The sequence below is a fragment of the Carassius carassius genome, chromosome 36 (genome assembly GCF_963082965.1).
Source record: "Carassius carassius chromosome 36, fCarCar2.1, whole genome shotgun sequence".
Classification (NCBI taxonomy): domain Eukaryota; kingdom Metazoa; phylum Chordata; class Actinopteri; order Cypriniformes; family Cyprinidae; genus Carassius; species Carassius carassius.
Window position 1 is genome coordinate 13,220,414 of NC_081790.1, and position 17,851 is coordinate 13,238,264.

At 36.9% G+C, this 17,851-nt stretch overlaps 2 protein-coding genes across 2 annotated transcripts; both read left to right on the top strand.

Annotated features, from left to right (window-relative positions):
• The first annotated feature begins 768 nt into the window (after window positions 1-768).
• ddias (DNA damage-induced apoptosis suppressor) lies at window positions 769-3,621 on the top strand. The gene is made up of 4 exons (XM_059525581.1): window positions 769-1,129; window positions 1,383-1,544; window positions 1,702-1,807; window positions 1,900-3,621. The coding sequence occupies exons 1-4, from the start codon at window positions 1,017-1,019 to the stop codon at window positions 3,592-3,594; spliced, it is 2,076 nt and encodes a 691-aa protein (XP_059381564.1). The 5' UTR covers window positions 769-1,016; the 3' UTR covers window positions 3,595-3,621.
• Window positions 3,622-4,267: 646 nt separating this feature from the next.
• On the top strand, window positions 4,268-14,405 carry LOC132117213 (pre-mRNA cleavage complex 2 protein Pcf11-like). Its single transcript, XM_059526343.1, has 16 exons — window positions 4,268-4,657; window positions 6,547-6,672; window positions 6,930-7,112; window positions 7,205-7,366; window positions 7,569-8,554; window positions 8,780-8,963; window positions 9,060-9,294; window positions 9,496-10,850; window positions 10,945-10,996; window positions 11,116-11,232; window positions 11,344-11,458; window positions 11,582-11,765; window positions 12,959-13,114; window positions 13,204-13,296; window positions 13,386-13,421; window positions 13,595-14,405. Exons 1-16 carry the CDS (start codon window positions 4,490-4,492, stop codon window positions 13,805-13,807), a joined length of 4,365 nt encoding a protein of 1,454 aa, XP_059382326.1. The 5' UTR covers window positions 4,268-4,489; the 3' UTR covers window positions 13,808-14,405.
• Window positions 14,406-17,851: the final 3,446 nt, after the last annotated feature.

Below are 17,851 nucleotides of genomic sequence, written 5' to 3' on the forward strand. Positions count from 1 at the left end.
ATATTTCATTGGTCCTGTTGATGTAACTTCATATTTAATGACAATTCGAAGAAATCAAAACAAAACAAAAAACAACCAAATCAAAGAGCCCGCGGTGTTTGCACACTAAACTGTCCCGCGGAAACAAGTCTACAGTGTCAAGGTTCCTCCAGTGACTGCATGCAATATCATTTTAGCTTAAAATAAAATCTAAATCATATTTAAAAACTGCCAGTTGACACGCCTTTATCCTTAAATATAACATTTAATAAAAACAGTATTTAAATGGCGTTCTTGTTTTAGTGGTGTGCGTGTGTTAGTGAATCATATTTTTGAGTAAATATTTTAACTGAACGATTCGTTCTCATCACTCCCACGATTCCTATTTTTCGTTCACTGAACGTCTCTCGTGTAATTGACGACCGTTTTGCCGTCTTTATTAAAGATTAAGCACGATCAAATTCAATCCGAGGTATCGTATACTTTTGGTGATTCAAAAGATTCGACTCATTTGGATGAATTACAATTCACAGCACTGCCATCACTCATCTCACTCATCTGACATCATCTGCAGTATGAACAAGGGTTAGGATAAAGTCCGGCTCCATCGACGTGATCACAAAGGACCTTGAATACATTTCTTTAACTAATTTAAAAATGAAATTATAATACAATTCGATGGTTTGAAATTGATCGTAATTTATATTTACTTTAAAACTAAACAGAGCCGGGTATAAGTTATATTATTGTACGGCAGATGGGGCTGTGCTCCTTCAGGATTGAGGGAGAAACCAGCGAGGAAGACAATCGTGCTTGTTTCGAAAAATTCAACTTCACATTTTGTAGCTCACTTTTTTTGTTTCTGGTCGCATTTCATTCGATAATTTTCTTTATTGTTGTATGTCTTTAATAGATTTCAGTTTAAAAAAGATTTCAAACACAATTTAAAAATCGAGTCCTCTTTTTTTGTATTTCCTTGTAGAGAATAATGTTTTTATGGTTATTGTTTGTAAACCTTGCCAGTATTTTAAGCACTCATGAGCAACAAACGGGCTCTGGTGAGTTGCACAATACTTTCTTTGCAAGACTCTTGTTTTTTATATCCGTGCTGCAAAGCCTGTCTATCCAGATTAATTCTGGAAATCAAAAGGTACGTTGTGAAATTAAGTTTATAATTCTTCTTCTTCTTCTTCTTCTTCTTCTTCTTCTTCTTCTTCTTCTTCTTCTTATTATTATTATTATTATTATTATTATTATTACAAATTAGGTTGATTGTACTTTTAAATGTTTTTTTGTGAATGTATCATTATGTGTAATTACTGATGCTATAAACAAATTATTATGTGTGTGTGTTAAATTAAAACGCCTAAACATTATGAATAACTTGTGTATCATTATTTTAGGGCTATATGTGGAAGATGTGGATTCACTTGTGACTTACAAAACGTTGACTACAGATACAGACTGTTATTTAAAGTGTCCAGAAACCAAGACATATTTGGTGTGACAGTATTCGGGGGCTGTTTAAATCCCTTCTTTGGCATTACTGCTGGTGGCCTTCAAAGGTGTGTTTTAAAACATTCACAAATTTGTAACATCATGAGCAAACATTTCTGTTGATTCATTGCAGATATAAAGTGATATATATATATATGTATATATATATATATATATATATATATATATATATATATATATAATTTATTTGTATTTTTTTTCCAGATGTATTGATTTGGAGAGAACTGAAGGCACATATACTGTTCAACAACTGCTTGTCAAAGCTGTGGAAGACTGCTTTATAGGAAGATGTGTCATTTTTGGATTGAAGGTATGAAGGCATGTCTTCATTTGATTCGGGGTGGAGCATCTAGATGATCGTCTTTTTATTAATTTTGCTCAATTCTTGTTACTTCTTATCAGCTCCCTCATAATATTGCCACTTCTTCGCTGTCTGGACAGTTAGTGGCCTGCCAGATCATTTCTCCATGTGAGTCTTTGATGGGATGTACTGTAATCGGCTATTTTAAAAACCTCCTGCGAGCAAATTCTCACTCTGCCAACAGTATCTATCCATCACAACAGAAAGACTCACAAAGTTCTCAAAGAAATGAACTCAGCAGTTTTGATTATACTCCTCCATCGTGTGCAAAGTTGGATTCTCAACCCAGCAATGAAGGATTCACACTCTCAAGCGCATGGCAATCACCTGGGTTATGTTTCCCCCCGGAAGAATTAAGTAATGATGTGTTACAGCAGTCCAGAGATTGTGATCGTAATATTCTTTCACCAAAGAACGAGGACACAAGAACATGTAAATGCACTTCCCAAAGCAACACCAGTCATTTGAAGCATGCTAATCATATAAAGGATGAACTGAAGAATGAAACACAGAACCGTCACAGGAAATCTTTTTCCTCGAACTGTGATATGTTTGAATTATCAGCACATTTTAACAGTTTTACTGCATGTGACACTATAAATCCACTTAGCACCTTGCCCTGTGGAAATAATACTGAAATAACTAAATCTGAATGTCTTGTAAGAGCTAAAACCAGGGAAGAATATGATGCACCTTTGCACGAGAAGTCATTTTACAGTCTTGATTTAGAGGATGCACCTTTATCCGAAAGCTTACAAGATTTTGTCAGCATGGAGCCTCCAATATCAGACATAAATGACAGAAAGGAACTCTGTTCAGGTAAAAGTGATCAAATGATTCAAGTGCAAAATAGATGCTCTCTGACTGAAAATTCAGCAAGCATCTCAAAAACTATACCAATGACTCTTTGTAGCGAAAAAATGTCCTCACCAATGTGCAATGTGAACCACATAAGTTGGAAAGAGAAAAATGACTATCCAGAAAATCTTGAAACTAAGATAAACAGTGCTGAGATCCATAAGACTCCCACTCTTTTGTGCACTACCAATTCTTCAAAAAAGATGATTCCTTTTAGTCCTGACATTAAATGTGCATTTAATTGCTCTACAAACAACAGGGTGTCTTTTTCAAACAAAACAGAACTTCCTTTAAAAAGAAAAATATTAACTAGGAGCAGACCCGCTCTGGCTTTTTGTTCAGTAAACCATGAAAAGGGCAAATATTTCAGGCATTGTGCACAAAGTGAGGTCCATTCTGTAAATTGCAAAGTCAGGCAGGAACGTATTGTGTTTGATGACCATGAGGAGAATTACAATTGCTCTGTAGACTTGTTTGCTTCTGGTCAGAGCAGTATGGACATGAACCTTTCGGATGTGACAGAGATTTCTAAAGGCAATGAACCAAGGAATGTCAACACATCAGAGCCTGGAGGTTCAGGTTTTCTGCTTTTTTCACCATGTTTGCAATCCACCCCAGTTTCTTATTATAACAACTCATGTGGGCAGAAGACCAGGCGAAGCCAAAAACGTGTAGACTCACTGTGCTCCGGAAAAATTAAATGTGAATTTAAAAGCAAGATCTTAGATCTGAGGTTAAGTGATAAAAGACAAAAGGTGGATCAGTTTCCGATTGTGGGGTCTACTGAGAGTTTCTCAGGCAAGTCTGAAATGCAGGATGCAAGTTGTAATTTGTCTGTAAATGAGTGGTCCAAAGATCTTTTTGAAAATTCATTTTGAATTAATATTAAGTGAGATGAATTACAATATTTGTTCTGTTTGGTAATTGTAATTGTAAATAAGCAGTTTTGTAAATGTAATTGTTAATAAACTGCTGTTTGAATCATTTATAAATGTTTATGGAAAAAATACAGTTTTTATTATTATAATGAATACATACCCAGAATTGTATTTATCATAATTAAACAGATTTAACATGTTTAATTATATATATATTTTTAAATGATTTTAAAATATATAATGAAAAGGGTGAGAAAAAACAGGGTTGTCCACTAAAATCGTGTCCATTTTGCTCAGCAATGAATTTTGTCCAGCAATGAATACTTCAGCAACCTTGTATTCAAAATAGACGATTTTTTTTTAAGGCACTTATAGTTAAACCTATTTCCATACGTCTGTTCTTACAGCTTATTGGGAAAAAATACTCTATGTAATTTTGAACCCGTTGAACTTTCCTACAGTGTTTATCTCATTGTCAAGGTGATGACGACATTGTACTCGCTGTTGTGATTTTTGTTGATTTATTGAATTACTTAATTCTGATAGGCTCTTCTTGAATATAATAGTTCTGTTTTGACCAATGGCATTGAGCGTAAGATCTTCATTGACCAATCAACCGCGAGCGTTTCAGCGCAGCCAATCGGGAAGCAGTGACGTGCGTTCAACTATAAAACATTTCAGATGACGCACAGTCTCCGGCTAAAGTACGGCGGACATTTTGCAACGCTTTATCCAAACAGAAAACATCGTTGTTTAAACGCGAGACAAGAGGAGTTACAGCACGACATTCGACGTACAGCGGAAACCAAGAGGAAATTCATATGTTTAAGAGGACTGTGTTGCAAGTAATGTTTGTATAAAAGTTTAAATTGCTTGGCGACTCAACGGCTCAAAGATGTCTGACGAAGGCGCGAGGGAGGACGCGTGCCGCGAGTATCAGTCCTCGCTGGAAGATCTGACTTTCAACAGCAAACCGCACATCAACATGCTCACCATTCTAGCCGAAGAAAACATCCAGTTCACCAAGGATATCGTCGCAATAATTGAAGCACAAATTGCCAAGGTTTTTATGAAAATAGATTTATTTTTGTTTCGTTTCAGTCATCGTCTTTTAGCTCGAGCGTGGCCGGTTCGTTAAATGACGACTTGACATGAGGCCTGCAACATGGCGGCTGCACGACTAGTGTTCGCTAACCACTTTGTATACATCGATGTAAAACATGTTTTTGATGGTATATTATCGGTAACTAGTAACTCATTGAGTATTTTTTTTTTATCATATCTCAGTCTTTTAATAGCAACTAAAGTCACACCACTCCTCATTCCCAAATTAGGCCAGTTGCAGCAGCTTGTTTATTCGCTTGTTGGATCACAGCTGTTCATAAAGTCAGACTTACTGTTGACGCATTTGGCTTTGAGTTAATAATCCATGTTTTACCTTGTCAATAAGCTTATCGGATAATGATAATCGCCTGGTGGCTTCACATACAGTATTCGCTGTTTATTCATTTAAGCCAATGTTAGTGAATTACGTTTTATTGTTCAATGTTAATGATATTAGTGTTACGCTAAATTAATGGAATATGGTTTATATTAACATTAACCCTAGATGGAAAAGATACCAAGTTTCCGTGTTATGTAATCAGCCCAGCTAACGTTACCAGAGTCAACGTCGATGTGTAGTTGATTGTATACTGTGCATAGCAACTTTGTAAATATTAATTGGTTAGAAATGTGATGAGACACATGGTGTTGATACCAACAGTTAATCAGGAATACGTTTTTGCACACTCATGGCTGTAGTTCTGTCATGTCACCAGTTGGAACACGTGGTTTGTCGCCTGTGTACATCGATGGATTGGTATTATTGGGGAAATCCGTGGAAAGTTTTCATATCCTTGTTTATGTTTGCAACCTATTTGAAATCTTGCATTAAGTACGGATAGTCGTGCTGGGCTGCTCCGTGAAAACGAGCACGCCTGAATTTAAAGTTTTTTTTTTTTTTTTTTTTTTTATACAAATGTGCGCCATTCAAAGTTCTGTATACTTGAACCAATAAAGGGTTTGGGTGTTAGATTGCTGAGTAATTTTCCATTCTTTACTGCAATGTTAATAAATGGTATACAACTGTGACAATAAACTATGTGAAATGTCCTTTTGTCTTTATTTCCCAGTGTATATTTTTGTGGTAATATTTTATATGTTGATTTCATTCTAATCTAAGTGCTTCTTTAATACAAATATATTTGCATTGGTGCTGTGTCCACTGTAATAACTCTACAAAACTGAATGTGTAAAAAATAATTAAACAAAAAGTACAGGATTTTACAAAACCTGTGCTTCTTTCTGCACAGAGGCATGTTGGTTACAACTTGTCAAAATCTTTTTATGGACTTGTGTAAAATTTAAAGACCAAGAAGTGTTTCATCATTCCTCCCCATATGAAGATATAAAACTAAACTTGAATTTAAATGGATACCGGAGTTAAATTCCTGGTCAAGTACAAAAAAATACAAGTGAAAAAGCTTTAATCCTTTACCCCCCCCCCCCCCCACTTAAGGACTTGGGCTTCTTGCAAAAAAAAATGCCAATAACCGAAAATGATTTGTACTGACAACCTAAAAAAAATTTCTTGATGAACTGATCCTTGAGTGAAGAGTGAACATTTGAAGAGTTTAAGATTTTTCCCTTTTTTTTTCTACCTGGGACATGGATATTTTTGTTCCTGCATCCGAGAATCTTCCCTGATTTTTGATGGATCTGGTTTTTGAAAGAATTTTTTTTTTAACTGCAAACAATGGACTTCTCAAGTGCTTGATTTTTGTTTTCTGTGCCAGTGTTTTTAATCCAACTTCAACCATTTAATAACCTCAACAATCAAACTCTAATTTTATGTAGATGTGCATTTCTCCCATGTTGTTCTCTAAACTTGTCAGTTTTCTATCACTTTAGGCACCTCCTGGTGAGAAGCTCCCAGTTTTGTACTTAGTGGATTCCATAGTGAAGAATGTTGGAGGGGAATACCTTGAAGTGTTTGCTAAGAACCTAGTCAATTCCTTTATTTGTGTATTTGAGAAGGTACTTAATTCTTTGAAATTGTGTCCATGGTGTTAGTTCTGATTAATCATCATGTGGTCTTTGTCCTCATTTAAAACATTGCATTGTGCTAATTCATTCTTTTACCTTGATCATTTATTTCATACCTTAAAAGTTATTACTTAAAGTTTTTGTTACATTTTTGAATGGTCATCTGTGTAGTTTTGTCGGTGTTCTTTGAGATTAAACCGAGGAGTCAGATATTCTTTCCCCCCCCTTTTTTTTTTGCTTCACTTTAGGTGGATGAGGCCACTAGAAAAAGTCTCTTCAAACTGCGTTCCACATGGGATGAAATTTTCCCCTTGAAGAAACTATATGCGCTAGATGTGCGTGTGAACTCAATAGATCCTGCCTGGCCTATAAAACCATTGCCACCAAATGTGAATGCCAGCATACATGTCAATCCCAAATTTTTAAAACCGGTGAGCATTTAAGGAGTTCTAACTATTGTTTTTGTTTTTCTAGAGGTGGGAAGAAATGTACATCTTAAATGTGTGCTTTTCTCTTTGTGTAGACTGAAGAAACCTCTCCAAAGCCTCCTGCACCACAACCTCCAGCTCCGAGCTTGACACAAGAACAATTGATAAGGCAACAGTTGCTTGCCAAGCAAAAGCAGTTGTTAGAACTTCAGCAAAAGAAGATAGAGCTTGAGCTTGAACAAACGAAAGCTCAGTTGGTGAGTTTAAAATCGTGTGCACTGCATGTTAATATTTGCCGTTTTTAGAAGTATAAAACTAGTTTTCTGTGATGTGCCAAGTACAAGTGATGCAACAGCAGTGCATAGGAGCTGTAGTTGGTCTAATGCGGTTTGACCGAGAATCTTTATATTGCTTGATATATAACTAAAATAGAATTGCTCTTGTTTTTTTTTTCTGAAGGCTTCCAGTCCTGCTATTTCTTCAAACCACCATGCCGGTGCTCCTGCACGTTTCAATATTTCACCACAAGTCACTCATACAGTTCCTTCACCACAGACCAAACCTTGGCTTCCAGCACCATCAGAAAAAATAGCAACCAGAGATCCTAGAATAAACAGGCTTGGTACAACTGTAAATGCAAAGGAACAAGTGATGCATAAGAAGGAGAGTCAGGTCACGCCAAGCTTTCCGTCTACATCAGAAAAAAGAGGACAAGTCACAGCTGAAAGACAGAGTAAGTTGGATAAGTTGAGGATTCCTAAAAAGGATAACTCTGCAGTTGAGGAAAAGCCTAAATCCAAGTTGGTGTCACCATCTGGAAAAGGTATGCTTGTCAGACCCAGAGGAATGGAGTCTGCTGAAGTAAGTAAGAAGGACCCAAGGCTACATAAGCAGATGCATGACAGGACAGATTCAAAAGATGAAGATATCCGAGAGAAGAAAAAAAGTTCAGAGAAGAAAGACAGAGATGAAGGTGTCAAAAACTTGGATCATCAGAAGTTCAGCAGCACCAGGGGCAAGCTTATAAATGGTTCTCTAAACAAGCATGAAAGACTTGAGACATTTCTGAAACAAGAAATTAAAGTGAACAAAGCAAATGTTAGAAAAAGGTCTCGGTCAAGATCACATTCACCCCCATTGCATTCTCCCAAAAGAAAAGAGAGGCGATCATCTCCAAAGAGAAAAACCAGGAGTATTACTCCACCCCCCAAGTCTGGAAAGGCTAGGATAAGTAAACATTCACATAATGAGGATGCTTTTCCACAGTCAAGTCTTCGAGATGAGCGAAGTGCCAAGAAAAGTGCCCCAGAACCAAGACGATCAAAAAGGCCACTTGATAGAGCTGCTGATCAGAAAGATGGACCACAGCTGAGAATTTCTCCTGCAGAGCATAAAGACACAAAAGATAGCAAGAGATGGAGGAGTGGATGGGAAGAGAATAAACAGTAAGTGGCTTTACCTTTAAATGTCAATACTAAAACATCATTTGTCTTTCTGTTGTTGAAAATGTAACCTCATTCAGATTAGTAATTTGAGATGCAAATTAGCTTACGCTATACTCTCTATGTGCAATACATATTTTCCAGTTTTGACTGCGATAATGTTTCTTTTGTACTGTCCCTATACAAATAAACTTATGACTAAATAAATAAAATAAACTGCCTTTACAGTCCCAAACAGTCAGATTCAGATCTCTCACATGGACGACTAGGCAACCAGAGACACAAGACTTGGAACACTAATCAAAGACCACCCACACCTCGTATACCTAAACAGCATCGTTTGAGTGTTGATAGCAACATACAAATACCAGAAGCACTTAATTCTGCAAGTAAACGGGACCTTTTAAGAAAGGTGTGTCAATATCTCCTTGTAGTTTTGTAATAAAGTTTTCCTTTGTAATACATAATTAATGTACAATATTTCTAAACTGGAAATGTTTCATTTCAGGCTAGCAAAAGACATGCTGATGGTGAAATATCCAATGACGAATTCCTCAATGTAGCCCATCAAATAAACCAACTTTTTCAGTATCAAGAGGAAAGACAGCGATCTGACTCTTGGGATGAATCGTGTGATGAGGGATTATATCTATCAAAAAAGAAACAAGGAGCCATGTCTGTTGCAGAGCTTTCTTATCTTGAGCATAAATCTAAGTTGAGAAGAACACAGCTTCAGCGTCCAGGTGAGATTTGTCCTGTTTGTAAATATTGTATGTGAGTTGTAGCACATTTTAAATCTTATTTAAAGCTTTCGATTTTTTTTAATTTATTATTACAATTTCACCTTGGCATATATTAGTATAGTATTTAACCATGCCCTATGTTGTTGATGTTGTTGGCATTTTATAGACAGTCTAAACTTGAATTATTGTCCATCTCAATAGTGCAAAAAGAGGGCCAGTCACCTTTGGATGAAATGTTCTATCAGCCTCAACATGAAATGACCGAACAATACAGTGAAAGCTCAGGAGTGCATAAAATGTCTGGTGATGCCGTAAAGCCTGACCGTGAAGATCCTAGAAGAACCAACAGGCCTCCATCATGTACAAGTTCCACATTCAGAAATTCACCAAGTCCAGTCAAGTTAGACGGGACCTGTGGGAAATCCACAGTACTGCCATTTGAACGGTCATCATCTCCAATTGAAATGGATCAACCTGGAGACATCAGCCCACGTTTTGAAAGTCCCAACAGTGTGCACTCTGGTACAGGTCCTGATGATGGTCCTATAAATTTAGAGGGTCTTTCAATGCAAGATAATTTCTTGGAACTGGGAAGAAGTGGACGAAACCTTGATGAATCTCCTGGGAATACACCAACGCACTCCTCAGAAGGATCTATGGCACAGGTGAACCCACCACGGCATGAGGGACCAAATATTTCTCAACGATTTGATAGATATAAGAGCTCTCAAGCTCAATTTGATGGGCCACCTAGCCACATGAGAGAGCCAAGGTTAGATGGTCCTCCAAGACCTTATGCTCATCCTCCTCGGTATGAAGGCAGTACTGGGGGATTTGATGGGTCTGATGGACCCGTAAGGTTTCCTGGACATCGCTTTGATGCCCCTCACCGCTTTGAAAGATTTCCCAAAGCCCATGAAAGACCTGTGAGATATAACAACCCACCAGTATCACACAGGCCAGTGAGGTACACAGAGCCTCACAACATGGTGAGATTTGACCCTCAAGCCCCAATTCATTATGACCACCCAATGCACCAAAACAGATTTGTTAATCCACCAAGGTTCGATAATCCTCACATGCAACATGGTCCTCAAGGATACGAGGAACCACGGTTCCCGGCTAGACTAATGAATTATGATAAACCGCAGGGTGCAGTTAGATTTGATGGTCCATCAGGTGGGATGCGCTTTGAGAACCCGGTGCAGCCTGAACCCTTGAGATTTGATGCACCGCCTGTCATGCCAAGATATGACCCACAAGGTCCTCCAACATACTGCGGTCCAAATATTCCAAACCAGATGAGGCCACAGGAGCCAACAATGTATGATCAAACTCAAGGTCAAGCTCCTGTGATAAACCCTGCTGTTCTACCTCCTAATTTCAACATGCCACCCATGAACACATATGGTGGCCCAGCCCAACAGTTTACCATGCAGCCAAATGTTTCTCAAGCATCTAACTTCAGTGTGACAGTCCCTACGTCATCGGATTTCCAGGGTTCATTTGTACCTGCTCCATTTCCTGGTCCAGGTGTTGGGAATGTTCCTCAGCCTGTAAGTATTCCTTGCTCACTTTTGAAAGTTTAAAAGTTTTCTTTTTGTTAAGCATGGAAATTTAAAGTTTAGTTCTTGTCTTGTGAATTTTTAGATTATGGGAGCTCAACCCTTCATGCCACCAAACCAAGTATCTTTCCTGCCTGGTAAGAATGTCTTTATTTTATTTGTTTGCATATCCTGAAACAGAATTATGCACTTCTGTTTGTTTTGATTGTGACGTCTATTTTAGACCTGTATTATAATAAGTGAATTTTTGATTCAGGTTCCCAGTTTCAGCAGCCTGAGCCTGAGCCATTGAGGCAAATAGATGTGAACGATTTGTTGTCAAAACTTATATTCACTGGAATAATTAAACCTGCTCAAACAGACTCAACCACTGGTATGCATACTGTATTAAATTAATATTATAACAATATTTATTCATCTCTTATTGTTGGACTTTTTGCTTATTTAAAATGAGCCTGATTAAATATTTATAAATCTATTTTAGAGTCTACATCAGCAAATCAGACTATATCTGTGCCTGAAGAGGAAGAGGAGGAGGAACAAGAGGAAGATGAAAGTGTCCCAGATCTGACTGGCTTTGTTTTGGAGGACATGAAACTGTATGTACATATAGTATCTACATACTCTCTGGAATTTAGACACAAGTGAATCTGACAAACACTTTTATTATTGTGTGTCAGTGAAAAATGACTTGATGACACCAGATGTTTTGTGTAATTTAGGAGACACGACAGCATTATCACCAAACTGTATACAGGAATCCAGTGCTATTCCTGCGGCATGCGTTTTACCGCATCTCAGACAGATGTGTATGCAGATCATTTGGACTGGCACTACAGGCAGAATCGTTCAGAGAAGGACATCAGTAAGAAAGTTACACACCGTCGGTGGTACTATAGTCTGACGGTAAGCTGGAAACAATACTGACATTTCTTTTTTTATTATTTCATTTTGTGTAGGGGTGCACCGAAATTTCGGCCGCCGAAAATTTTCGGCCGAAATGGCATTATCGGTTTCGGGCCGAAATAAAAAAAAAACAGGCAAAAACGTAAACCGAAAATGAATGTCACCCGCCCCTCCCATCCGGGAGCAAGCGCTTAGGTTTCACTCACGGTCGAGCTGTTATCACGCGTCTGCCTATCAAAGATTAAGCATGTCAAAGGGCTGTCACAATCAAAAAAAACTTGTCACAAAAGCTGCACAATCGATCGGACCAACCAACACAAGTTTCGAAAACGAAAACAGGGAATCGATTTTAACAGCCTTCTCTCGGAGCGCGTCCAGCTCGTCACTATACGCTCGCAGCGAACGCGCGTCACACAGCAACTGCAGGTTCTGACACACACACACACACACACACACACACACACACACACAGAGCCTATTAGTGCATAATATCAATGTAGCCTTCAGTAATGTTTTTCATTGATGTTATGGCAGTCTACATTGCTGACTTGTGCGCGTCTCAAGCGCCCTCTTTACGTTCGCCCTAATGCCTGTTTAGTTGTCGGTGGATTTGCCTATATTTGGCGTTGAAAAACGGATCAATGCCAAATATAGGCAATTTACTAACGATTCTATGAACACTTTGCCTATGTCTCAAAAATCGAACAGGATTTTTTTTTCACAAAAGTGACAGCCCTATACGAGAGGACACCAAAGTTGCAATATGTAACATTTGTTCTGCAAAAATCTCCAAAATTGTGGATTTTTTTGCACAATTTTTAAAAAACTATTTTATTTGATGGAACATAAAACTTTAAGAATAATTATTATTTATATTTATTGTAAAAAATATTTTATTTTTTGTTATGTAACTGTTAATAAAAGTTTGATTATTATATTGTGATTTTTCAATTCAGATCCATTAAATCCAAGCAATATATATATACGTTTTTAAAAGAAGCCATTTTCGGATTCAGTTTCGGTTTTCGGCCAAGTGCATCCTAAATTTTCGGTTTCGGCGCAGAATTTTCATTTCGGTGCATCACTAATTTTGTGTATTGTCAAAATATTGTCACTGAGAACGTAAATGACTTCTTGAAAATGGAAAAAAGGATTTTTAAAAACCTAACATGAAGTTCTCTTCCTTTTTTTAGGATTGGATTGAATTTGAGGAAATCGCTGATCTTGAGGAGAGGGCAAAGAGTCAGTTCTTTGAAAAAGTTCATGAAGAGGTTGTTCAGAAAACTCAGGAAGCAGCCAAAGAGAAAGAGTTCCAGAGCGTAAAGGCTGCAGCAGATGTCGTTCACGAGGTTAGGCCATGTACACAGACTTTGTGATAATTCATAGTATTAGACAAAATTGTGTGAAGTTAAAGATTTCTTTATTTCTCTCTCCTCAGCTGTGTGAGATTTGCCAGGAGCAGTTTGAGATGTACTGGGAGGAGGAAGAGGAAGAGTGGCATCTAAAGAATGCCATCAGAGTCGATGAAAAGGTAAGAAATCCGCTAATTAAAAGAGCAGATCAAATGTTGTGGTTTTGGTGTTTGAGAAAACGCTTGAATTATTTTCTGTTCTCTTTTAGACATACCATCCCTCATGTTACGAAGACTACAAAAATGTAAGTGTTGATTTGGATAATGGCATCTTATTATGCATCACATATTGAAGTCACATGGCTAAAACCAACTGTATTTAGTAATCTGCTTTTTTTGTGTAAAGACTTATGCGAAGAAAAAACATTCCATCTTAATTTTCCTTTAGTCAATTTAAATGCTTCCCCTTTTTCTGTAGACATCCTCCTTTGTGGACTGCACACCCTCACCCAATAAAATGCTTACAGAAAACCCTTTAACAGCTTTCATAAAACTAGAGCAGGGTGATGATGCGTCATGCTCCAGTATTAAAGAAGAGCCCTCTGAGGACAATACAGACACACCAATGGTAAAAGAGGAGGTTCAGGTTAAGTTAGAAGGAGAATCACAAACCAGTGCAATTATTTTCTAACTATGCTGCTCCTTAGCCACCTCTTTTTGTGGTTACTTTAGCTGGTCTTTTGTGTTTTGTAAAAAAGGATATTTTTATATTGCAGAGCTCTGGGGCCGGGACCTCAGCTAGTCACTTTAAATACATTTTTGTATTTGTAGTTGCCTGTACATTTCAGGTGTTTTTTTGCCATGCAAATACCCAATGAAATGTACTGTGAAAGATGTACGTTTGGGGTAAATGTATATGTATAATTTTATTTATAAATAAAGATATTTTTGGTATTCTTTGTGTAGTATTGATAAAAAAAAAAAAGATTTTGAAGTTGTTGTGTTTTCGTTCACAATGAGACAATTGTTTTGACATTTAGAGAATGGTGAATGGTTGTTGAATACTTATTTATGAATGACTTTTTGTTCCAAAAAAAAATTATAAAAATAAATCAATGATTATACCCTAAATCCAGGATTGGGGCTGATTGTAAATTATTAACAGTTGATGGACCATAATTTACGATGAGAATTTCCCTGACCTCAATGTGTAAATAGTTATTTCAGTTTACTACTGTATTTGATTTAGAGTATGGTGTTTAGTTGAAAATGGAACAAAAAAAAAATCATGGTGGGGTTTTTTTTTTCCTCTTTTTGCAGAGATACAAAGAGCAATTTTGGTTTATTCATAATATTCAATAAAATATAAATTGAGGAAGAAATAGTGTCTTGTGTGTAAAGTGATTATTGTGTGCTTTTAGACCGATTTGCAGTTGTGAGTGTTATGCATAATCCTAAATAAAGTTTCAGTGCTAATGGAACCTTCTCTGTTCATTTATTTGGTTATGATTTTTATAACATGTCTGTTGAAATGTCTCGCATAATTAATTACAACCACATTTTTAGTTTATTCTAATATTTGCAAAGTAACAATACATAGAATTGCCTCAGAATTATGCATAGTTTCCAATCTAAAACCTTAAATGTCTTAATTTCCTTTTTTAGAAGAAGTATATAAAACCTTGGTTGACCAACATGCTAAATAGCTTCCACATTACTTCTCTTCAAAGATATCCAGAACCAGTGTGTATGATTAGGCTGGTGGTCATGGACCCTCAAGATGGACATTGTTGATTCATAAGTATTTATTAGGTGTGTCATGTCTAAAACATGATGATTACAGCAATGATTCAAGGATTCATGTTTGTGCTAGCTGATAACCCATGGAAAAAAATGTTTTTTTATCACATGATTAGCTCTGTGGTCCAATGTATTAAGCCAAATGACTGCAACCCCTTCAACCCCTATACAAAACAGGACAAAAAAGTGGTTTTGTCTGAATTCTTTATAATATTTGTCTTCATGCATACAAACATGCTCAAAATATCTAACACTTCAAAAACATTGTAATTTAAATGTTTTTATTTATATTTTTTTGCACTTGCATAAAAGGGAATAATGTTGGGAGAGATCTTTTAAAAACTGATAATATTGATGTAAAAAAATAAATAAATGACCAAACAGCATTTATTGCCAATATATATATTGGGCGTGGCGCAAATCCAAAAATACTACTGACCTTAATGTGTATCAGTCACTCCTCTCTTTCTTCTCTGCTAATGTCTTCACTGCTAAAATTACATACTACCATAACAAAATTAACGATTCATGTAACTCTCGCATGCTTTTTAAAACATTTTCCTTGCTCCTTTGTCCTCCTCCTCTCCCTTCTGCTTCATCTCTAATAGCTGACGACTTATCCCTTATCAATTAGACAGGCTCGTATAACTCCACTACTTAAAAAAACCCACCCTCAACCCATCTCTTTTAGAGAACTACAGACCAGTTTCCCTTCTTCCATTCATTGCAAAAACTTGAATGAGCTGTGTTCAACCAAGTCTCTGCATTTCTCACACAGAATAATCCTTCTTGACAGCAACCAATCTGGCTTCAGAAGTGGACATTCAGCTGAGACTGCCTTGCTCTCAGTTGTTGAAGCCCTAAGACTGGCAAGAGCAGAATCCAAGTCTTCATTACATATCCTGCTTTATCTGTCCGCTGCTTTTTGACACGGTTAACCACCAGATCCTCCTCTCAACCCTACTGGCAAAGGTCATCTCAGGAACCACACTTCAGTGGTTTGAGTCTTACCTATCAGATAGGTCCTTCAAAGTGTCTTGGAGAGGTGAGGTGTCCAAGTCACAACATCTAACTACTGGGGTGCCTCAGGGCTCAGTTCTTGGACCACTTCTCTTCTCTGTCTACATGGCATCATTAGGTTCTTTCATTCAGAAATATGGCTTTTCATACCACTGCTATGCTGATGACACTCAACTCTACCTCTCATTCCATCCTGATTATCAGACGGTACCTACTCGCATCTCAGTTTGTCTAACAGACATTTCTTGCTGGATGAAGGACCATCACCTTCAACTCAACCTTGCCAAGACAGAACTGCTTGTGATTCCAGCAAACCCATCGTTTCATCACAATTTCACCATCAAGTTAGGCACATCAACCATAACTCCTTCAAAAACAGCCAGAAACCTTGGAGTTATGATTGATAATCAGCTGACTTTCTCAGACAACATTGCTAAAACTGTCTGGTCCTGCAGAATTTCTTTATTCAACATCAGAAAGTTCAGGCCCTTTCTTTCGGAACATGCTGCACAACTCCTTGTTCAAGCTCTTGTTCTGTCCAGGCTGGACTATTGGCAATGCTCTCTTGGCAGATCTTCCAGCCAGTTCTATAAAACCTTTACAATTAATAAATTTTTAATGAGCCAAAAGGAATACACATCACACCTCTGTTTATCAATTTCCACTGGCTACCAATAGCTGCTCGCATACAATTCAAGACATTGATGTTTGCCTACAAAACCACAACTGGCTCTGTACCCATTTACCTAAATGTATTGTTTCAGACTTGTGTGCCCTCTAGAAGCTTGTGTTCTGCAAGTGAACGTCGCTTGATTGTGCCATCCCAAAGAAGCACAAAGTCACATTTACGGACTTTTAAATTAAATGTTCCCTCCTGGTGGAATGACCTGCCCAACTCAATCCGAGCAGCAGAGTCCTTAGCCATCTTCCATCTTTATTTGACCCTCTAACTTAAAAAAAAACAAAAAAACATAAAAAAAAACTTCCTAATCTTTTTGTATTCTATTTTCTTTTCATTTATTATACAATTATTAAAAAAGACCTCTAACACTAGCTTGCTCTGTTCTTTTTCTATTCTATCTGTTTTCTATTCATTATATTATTTAAAAGCCCTTGCTATGTGTACTGCGTTTAATCTAACTGAGACTTATGGCACTTATATATCATTGCTTTTTTGTTGTTTTTGATTGCTTCCATTGTCCTCATTTGTAAGTCGCTTTGGATAAAAGCGTCTGCTAAACGACTAAATGTAAATATATATATAAATATAAATATATATATATATTGATGGAATTGATGTCATAAGGCTTACTTATATTGTTCTAAAGCAGAGATAACACCACAAACAAAAAAAGGAAAGTCAAATGCCATTAAAAAATATTTAAGATTTTCATTTATATTTTTGTTTTACGATATTATTGCATTTAAATATATATATATATATATATATATATATATATATATATATATATATATATATATATATATATATATATATGCACTGGCTTCCAATAGCTGCTCGCATAAAATTCAAGGCATTAATGTTTGCCTACAAAACTACCACTGGCTCTGCACCCATTTACCTAAATGTATTGTTTCAGACTTATGTGCCCTCTAGAAGCTTGCGTTCTGCAAGTGAACATCGCTTGATTGTGCCATCCCAAAGAAGCACAAAGTCAATTTTACGGACTTTTAAATTAATTGTTCCCTCCTGGTGGAATGACCTCCCCAACTCTATCCGAGCAGCTGAGTCCTTAGCCATCTTCAAGAATCGGCTTAAAACATCTCTTCCATCTTTATTTGACCCTCTAACTTTAACACATTCTATTCTTTAAAAAAATCTACCTTTCTAATCTTTTTGTATTCTATTCTATTTTCTTTTCATTTATTATGCAATTGTATGTGTGTGTGTGTG